This window comes from Hydra vulgaris, chromosome 14, assembly GCF_038396675.1.
Source record: "Hydra vulgaris chromosome 14, alternate assembly HydraT2T_AEP".
In the NCBI taxonomy this organism is placed as follows: Eukaryota; Metazoa; Cnidaria; class Hydrozoa; order Anthoathecata; family Hydridae; genus Hydra; species Hydra vulgaris.
Window position 1 is genome coordinate 7,105,661 of NC_088933.1, and position 9,340 is coordinate 7,115,000.

Consider the following 9,340-nt stretch of genomic DNA (forward strand, 5'->3'; position numbering starts at 1 on the left):
CTTTAAACAAAACTGAAAAATAATGAAGGTTCAGGAAAACTTAAAGCTGAACTTTCCCATTTAGCAAATTCTTATATTTACAATTATCGTCCTTCTCAAGAAACTCTGAAAAAACATGGAATATTAAAAAAAACTTTCAAATAATCCGGATATTATTATTCTAAAACCTGATAAAGGTAATTGAGTAGTAATATTAGATAAAGAAATTTACGTAAATGGTATCTATAAAATTACTTATGACAAAACAAAATTTAAGCAACTTAAGAAAGATGTAACCTTAATGAGAGAAATTCAACTCCAAAAATTTCTAAGGAAACTAAAAGCAAAAGGTTTTTTCAATGATTCCACATACAACAGAATTTATCCTTCCGGATCTCATCCTGCTTGTATCTATGGGCTTCCAAAGTTGCACAAGTTAACTTCCTCCGAGACTACCATAAACTTCAGACCTATTGTATCATCTATTGGTACCTACAATTATCAACTAGCCAAATTTCTTAGAGATTTGTTATCTCCATTAATAAACACAGAGTTTTGCACTAAAGATTCATTTTCCTTCCGTGAAGAAATAAGTCAGGTTAATCTACATAAACAATTTTTAGTATCGTATGATGTAACCAGCTTATATACTAATGTTCCGCTTCAAGAAACCATTGATATCGCAGTTAATTCGATTATGCTTAATAATAAAAATTTTAAAATTACTAAAAACGATTTAAAAAAACTATTTAATTTCGCTACCTCGCAAACACATTTTCTTTTTAAAGGACATACTTATGATCAAACAGATGGTGTAGCCATGGGCTCTCCACTAGCACCTGTTTTTGCCAATTTGTTTATGGGTCATTTTGAAAATGACTGGATTAAAAATTGCAATGGAGTTAAGCCAGTTTTCTATAAACGATATGTTGATGACATTTTTGCTGCTTTTCAGTCAGAAAAGGAAGCACGTATTTTCCTTGATTATATTAATGGTAGGCACAGTTCTATTTCTTTCACCACGGAACAGGAAGTGAATTTGAAAATATCCTTCTTGGACGTAAATTTACACAAAATAAATTCTACAGTACTACTACAGTTTTTCATAAAAAACCTACTCTGGTCTGCACACCAATTTTTATAGTTTCACTCCGCTTTCGTACAGAGTTAGTCTTATCAAATGCCTAATCAATAGAACATTTAAAATCAATAGTACTAATCTAGGGTTTAACTCCGACATAAACAACCTTTTCAAAGTATTTCAAAGAAACATGTATCCATCTTGGCTAATATCAAAAATATATAAATCTTATTTAAACAAAATTAACACAAACAATCCATCACAACCAAAAATCAAAGAACCTTTGTCTTACATTAAACTACCGTTTTTAGGAAAAATATCTGATTTAGCTAAAAAAAGATTGAATTCAATTGTTAAAAGATATTGCTGTTCTGTAAATTTTAAACTAGTTTTTGTCTCACTAAAAGTTTCAAAATTTTTTTCCTCTCAAGATCCTATTCCTCTAGAGTTCATATCGTTCGTGGTCTACAAATTCTTATGTGCAGGATGTAACTCCTGTTATATAGGCGAAACTACTCGCCATCTCAAGACACGGAAAACTGAACATTATAAGAGAGACAAAAAATCACATATCTATAAACATCTCCATGGTAATGAAAATTGTTTTATGCAATTAAATGAAAAGTCTTTTTCCGTTTTAGATTCAGCATCTAATAAGTTCGAATTAAAACTTAAAGAAAGCATGTTTATAGAATGGTTAAAACCTGGTATGAACAAACAGGTCAACTGACAACTGTTCAATTGACACTTTCTGTTTTGTTATTACTTTCTATGTATTTTTTTATTAACCTATTCTTTCGTCACTTCCTATTTGTTTTTTAGTATGACTTGTTATTCTTATAATAGTTTTTGTTGTATTTTTGTAATTAAATTAATAGTTTGTAAACAGATAATTACATTTTGTATTGGAATTGAAAAAATCACCTATATAGGTATTGAAACAAATTTAAAAATTAAACTTCAACTGAAGATGACTATTGATAGTCGAAACATGTATTGTTTTGTTTAGAATTAATAAAATGGTTTTGTTAATTAAAAAGTTTGTCTTGTTTATTAAAATACATATATAAATATATATACATACATATATATATATATATATATATATATATATATATATATAAATATATATATATATATATATATGTATATATATATATATACATATATATATATATACATATATATATATACATATATATATATATATATATATATATTTATATATATATATATATATATACATATATATATATATATATATACATATATATATATATATATATATATATATATATATATATATATATATATATATATATATATATATATATATATATATATATATATATATATATATATATATATATATATATATATATATAAAAGGCCTTTTGTGTTTGAGAAAAAGTTAAAATAATTGTTAAAATTTAACTTTTATTAAATATATATATATATATATATATATATATATATATATATATATATATATAAATGTATATATGTTTATATATACATACACACACAGAATGATTTAAATTTAAATTGTAATATGAAACTTAATTGACTGACAAAAATTGTAAAAAAACTTTATGAATGTAATTTTCCAAGTTTTATATGTTTATATATACATACACACACAGAATGATTTAAATTTAAATTGTAATATGAAACTTAATTGACTGACAAAAATTGTAAAAAAACTTTATGAATGTAATTTTCCAAGTTTTTTATTATAAATATATTTTATAAACATAAAACTACTTAACAAAATCTTTAAACAAAAATCAATTTATTGAACTTATTATTGAGAATGTTATTTTTTCACTTTAGACTGAAAGTTTCAGTAGCACCAATTTTCAGCTTATTTATTTGTACTAATAAATAAACTCTAAATGGATGCTACTGAAAGTGTGTGCCTGTAACTGTAGGCACATACTAACAAATATTATTTTAATAGACTAAAATAAGAAGTTTTTTAGAACTTGCATAGAATTTCTGTCATCTTTTAGACTTATACTAAGAAATTGTCAAAATATGTAGACTTACTATATGTAGATATTACTATATGTAGACTTACTATATGTAGATATTACTGCAAAATGACATTATAGGTTAATTAGTAAACGATATTTTAACGGAGTATGTTCAAAAAGAATCCTTTTGCAGTAATAACTTAATTTTCATCTAATTCCTACGAAGTAGTTATGATTCCTTAAAGGATCCTTTAAGGAAACAGTTATAAATTAAAAAACTATTTTTATATAAACTTTGACAATAAAGTAGTTTAATCTATAACCTAAACAATAATTTGTTGAGACATGTACTCAATATCTCAATATTTATCACAATTTTAAAAAAATCTTATCGAGAGTCTCAACAAAAAAAGTTGTTATATGTGAGCTGCGTAAATATTTTAAAGTTACGGTAAAGTTAAGGTTCTACCGAACATAACTTTTCTTGCTTAAATCAAACTGAGTATTTTCTAAATATAATCTGTGAATACCATAACTTAAGAGTTGAATTTAAGAATTTAAGAACTTGCTAAAAATAATTCGTAAGTTTTGTACTAAGCAACCGCGCAAGTTTTGTGACGAAATTTGTAAATTTAGAACTTATGTCAAACTTGCGTCAAACTTACGCCAAACATACACTCAAAAATTTCTTGTAAATCCACAACCAGCGATTTTCAATTTTTTTTAGAGAAATAGACTTAATTTTCATTATATCGTAAAACCGTAACGTGCAAAATGTTAAAGTTGCGAGTCCTTCCGATTCCATCTTATTTTAATTAATTTTTTTTTACATGTTCTATAATTCATTATAAAACATACACTAGAGTAAGTTATAAATAATAAACTTTTAAAACGGGTGTTTGTTGTAAAACATGCATGTCTTTGTAATTCTACAAAAAGTTGCGTTTTTAAAACGGTTTAATAATAATAATACACTTTCAAAAATTACATTATTATATACCATTATATAAGTAAAACATTCAGGTTTTTATAAAATGTATATATTTTTGTATCATTATTATGACGTATGCTTCCAGGCTAATGAATAAAAAACTTTTTTTTTTGTTAAAAAAACTTTTTAATTTTTTTTTTTGCTTCAAAAATATTTTTTGTGATACTAATAAGCATGGAAGTTTTAAAACTTTTCTTTTTATTGCATATTTTAATAAAATCAATTATTATCTTTTAAATAAGCTATTACAACACTATTTTGCACGTAAGTTATGTCGAATAAAATGATTTCAAATAGCAGCGTATTTAAAGTACTTTTTTTTGGTTAAGATTTCGCTTATATAGTAGAGTACTTTTACGGTCCAGAGCGGTCCAGTAATTTGAGACTTTAAATATATTGTTCAATATGTATATCATCAATATAACTTTGGTTTATAATCCGCTGATGTCCATCTAAATAATGATTTTTATTAGTTAAATGATGTATCTAATTTTATATGGCGAAAACTATATATCTATTTTATTCTAAATGGTTATGCAATAATTGGGTCTCAGCAAGACTAGATTAGTGTTACAAACTTGTTTTATTATTAATATATCTTAAAATGTTTGTTTACAAGATTTTATAATCTTGTAAACAAACATTTTAAGATAACGAAATTCTTACTTTTATATAGTTAAAACATAAAAAATATTGTTTTTGTTCATATATAATTCAAGAAAACTTGACCTAAGCTAATACTAATATTTTGGATACAGTTGTAAATGCAAATAATAACCTGCCTAATTTCATAAAGCATCTTTGACATAGGTATTTATGGTAAAGTTCTAAAATTCGTTGTGAAAAGAATAACAAACCATGGCTACAAAATGAACCAATATCAGTTCAATTCGTAACTGATTATAAGAAAATTCTACTAACTGCTTCTATTGATAAAGAAAACTCAGGCAGGCCCCAGGTAAATTTTGTAGTAAAACAAAAAAAAAAAGATTAACGCAATTAGCTGCATCATATTCATCATAAAAACTATCTTTGCATCAGGTTGTAGTTTACCGCCAAAATGGTCAAGAAAAAGAAGCGTAACCTGTTTTAAAATTATCAGAATATATAAGTTTTGGTTCGAAAAAAAATTTTTAATCAAAATTTTTATATTATTATATACACAAAAGGTTGAAGCTTTAGATGCCTTTTTATATGGACTATGTAGTAGTTTCATAAAGTATAAAATAGAACCCTGGAACTGCATAAAAGTACTTAAAATTAGTAATTGAGAATGAGTAAAAATTTTTAAATGCATAAAATAATTTTTAATGAGACTGCCGCATTAATATTTGTCTAGTTTATAACATTGATGCTTTTATAAAAGTTACTTCAGCTAATAACTATGCAAAATGTACCGTTGCCAGGCATTTCAGGTGTCACCATCAACTAAATAAAAAACCCAGAGTGACACTACATTTGCAGTATAAAAATACTCAATGTGGTAACTATGGGAGTAATCCAATAAAGTTAATACTTTTTCCAGAAATATTTTTCCATTTATATATATTAAGGTTAATAAAATATGTGGTCGTTGAGCAATTTAGGTATCCATAGCAACCCAAAATTAAAACTAATCTCACCATTAAAACCGCAATCCCCAAATTAAACAGTTCAAAAATGGTTCTTAACTTTTTTTATACGACAAGTTAAAAGTTTTGTCCAGTAAAAGTGAATTCTGCCCTATTATGCATCATAGGTAGGGTTGCCAGACTTCCGGCATTTACGGAGGAGAATACAGCGCCAAAACTGTAAAAATAAATTTTTTATACTGTGTTTTCCTTCGTAAAAGCCAGACATCTGGCAACCTATGATTCATCGGTCTTTAGTAAAACAGTTATAAACTGATGATGTGTAAAGACTCTTTACACATTATCAGTTTATAACTGTTTTTAAATGTCCCGCACAATTGTCTATATTAGATACATGAGTAAAATTTCAAATTGCTTATATATTATACTGTTATGTCGTTTAAGGTACTTCTATACAATTAGACAACTTTTTTCTTAAAATACATTAATTACAAATATAGTTGACATAAATTACAAATATAGGTCGAATGTGGACAAAATAATATTTTTTGTTTTGTTTTTGTTTTTGTTTTAATCCTGATAAAAAAGTTGATTGTGGTCCTAAAAAGGGGTTAAACCGTTTACATGACTATTTATCATAGGGTGACTGTTAAACTTTGAAATTTGCATAGTTGTTTTATAATAATGTAAACTACAATCTGTCTCACGTTCAAACTATCAAAACTTGAAAAAACATGCATTTTCATAAAAATTGGTGATTTTTACAGTTTAACTCGCCTATTCAAAATTTGATAAGTTTAAATCTGAATAAGCGTGACTCTTCAACAAGAGTAATTTTGTAGCTATATTAGTAACGAAAATTTGTGGAAAATTTTAAGAAGTTTCATTAATGCTACTAATGTTTACGTCTCAATGTTAGCATTCGAAGCCTTAAAAACAATTATGAAAAACTTTTTAACTTGTTGGAGGAAACAAAAAATTGTTTAATATAGTTTATTTTGATCAAAACGTAGATTTTGAATGATTAAAATAATACTTCAAACTTTTATATTCCTCATTTTAACTTAATTTTGCTAAAACGAGGATGAGTTCTTAAACAGTTCTTAATTTTTTTGAACAAACTTTGTTTAAAAAAGTTATTCAAGAAAACAAAAAAAAAAAAACTTTATTTATGGCGACCTAAATATATATTGCTTTCTATACATTGAAAATAACAAAATTAAAAGCTTATACAATTCTTTTTCTGAACCAGAATCCTATTTCCTTGATTAATCGGCCAACCAGAGTAACAATAGCATCTATGATTGATAATATCATTACATAAGATATATTCGACAACGATCAGAGCCGCCAATGCGTTTGGTATCACCCATTGCGGCAAAATTTTGGTTTCATTCCTCTAGACTTTCAATAATCATCATAGACGTTTTCCAAGTGTTCCTGTACTATAAGCCATATATAATCGTTTATAATATGTTTGTAAAATAAGTCAAAAAGTTAAAAACGGAATAAGTAAAAAAAATTAAACAATTAAACTTCAAGATTTCAGATAAAGCACAACTTAAAAACTATATGACAAAGTTCAGTTATTGTTAATTTACATTAAACTTTATTTTATTTAAAAGTTTTCTTTCCTGGCTTTTAAAGTTGCAAACTTTTCAACCATATTGTCAAAATCAAAATCTTTCACCATATCACTTTCATTTGATAATAAAGCCTCGACTGTCCCTTGGTTGATTGCTAATAGTTCTTCGTAAGTTTTAGAGTTAAAAAACCGATTTTACTCAGATACTGCTGAGTAAAATCAATTCCCTTATTTCCAGCAGCCCAAAAGTACAGGTAGTAGAGAAATGTAAAATCACAGACATCAGGTAAAAACTTTATGCTATAACTTTTAAACCAGACTAATATAAAACAACTTAAAAATCAATTATCACTTGAAGCATAATAACTTCAATGATAATGCAGACAAAATTTAGCAATTTTTTTTTTTAAAAACATTTTATTCCGTATATGACGTTAACTATTCTACCTTTGAAAAAACAATGGATCAAATTTGAAATAATAAAAACAATAAAAAATCATCAATGATAAAACAGAAGCTTTATATAAAATATCTTAAAACTAAATCATATAACAAAATATATATAAAAAAATAATTTATTTGAAAAAGTTTTTAAAAACTTGAAAAAATATATTATCAAGACTTTTAGATAATAGCTCTTGGCAAACAATGAACACATATGACATAAAGAACACAAATAATGAGGACAAAAAATATGCTTAAGTTATCGACACACGTTAATTATAACTGGTAACAAACATATACGCGAATCAAGAGCTATGGCTCATGAATTTAATAAATTCTTTGTTGACATCGATCCTAAACAAGCTCTTAATATCAATGCCACATTCAAAGATTTTTTAGTACAGATGGATAATTGGTTTTCAACGCAATTATTTTCTAAGCTATCTTTTTAAGAGTTTAAAAAAGCATTTAAATCTCTTTAAAAAATTAAATCAAGTGGAGCACGATAATGTAGTTATAGAATGTTTTGAACAGTTAAAATTATTCTTTCTAAAGTTCATGGAGAATTTCTTCACCAAGAAGTTTTTTCAGAACAATTAAAAATAGCTTAAGTTACTCCAATTTTAAAAAAACCAAACAAATATCAGAAATTATCGCCGTATCTCTGCCCTCTCCACATTCTCAATTATTATGCCCTCTTTACATTCTCAAAAATACTAAAACGAATTATGTACAATACAGTTATCTCCTTTCTAGTAACTTTTCATACAACAACCAATTTAACTTTTAAAATAATAGTTTCACTGAGCATGCAATTTTCCAATTTCAGTGACGAAGCCAGCATTTTTTGGTGTTTGAGATAACTCCCGGACATGAGGCAAACTCCAAACATTTGTATGTTTATACTTATGTCAAATAATGCTTTGCAAAAAGTTGCAATTATTGGAGGCTGGGAAAAAAAAGCCTTAAAATTTCATTGTTGCTGAAAACTATTTGTTTTCAGCAACAATGATTATCTAAATAAGTTTGCGACCACTATTGTTCTTTATTTATATAAACTAAATCTAAAAAAAGCCTTAAATTAATGAGTATCATGTTTACTGATGACTGTAACTTATATCTTTCCAATAATGACATTTACAAATTCTTCTATACTATGAATGATAAACTTAAACATGTATCCAAATAGTTTAAATGCAATAAACTAACTCTAAATATTGAAAATAAAAGGGATACTTTTTCATCGAGTCTCAAAAAAGCTTATTTTACCCGAAATTTTCCCAAAATTTATATAGTTTCCCGAGATTTATCTTAACATTATTAAATGTTAAGATAAAAAGATATGTCATAAAGTTCTTTAGCGTTTTTCTCGATAAAAATATCACTCGGAAAAACACCTATTGACTATATTGGTCCAACAGATTTCTAAAAATATTAAAATTTTTTATAAAGCCAGAACATATTTGTGTAAAAAAATGTAGAAAAATGACTTTTAAAGTTCTATTTTGCATAAAAACAATAAGTAAATATAAAATTAGAGATAATTTTATATATGAACCCTTTTTATAATACCATGTTTAATCTATTTTATAACATATTGTGCACCATATCTTTGGAACAAAGTTGTTTTGTTCAAATTTGATATATCTTATACTTTTCCCATTTTAAAATATTAAGTGAAAAATTTAATTGTCTAAATAAACGGTGTAGTCT

The 9,340-nt window shown here is 25.5% G+C and overlaps 1 protein-coding gene across 1 annotated transcript in view; it reads left to right on the top strand.

Annotated features, from left to right (window-relative positions):
- Positions 1-280: 280 nt before the first annotated feature.
- LOC136090873 (uncharacterized) overlaps positions 281-9,340 on the top strand; it is a 14,703-nt gene continuing 5,643 nt past the window's right edge. The window contains exon 1 of the mRNA XM_065817849.1: positions 281-974. Within this exon, the coding sequence (XP_065673921.1) occupies positions 281-974 (694 nt within the window). The remainder of the gene's footprint in view (positions 975-9,340) is intronic.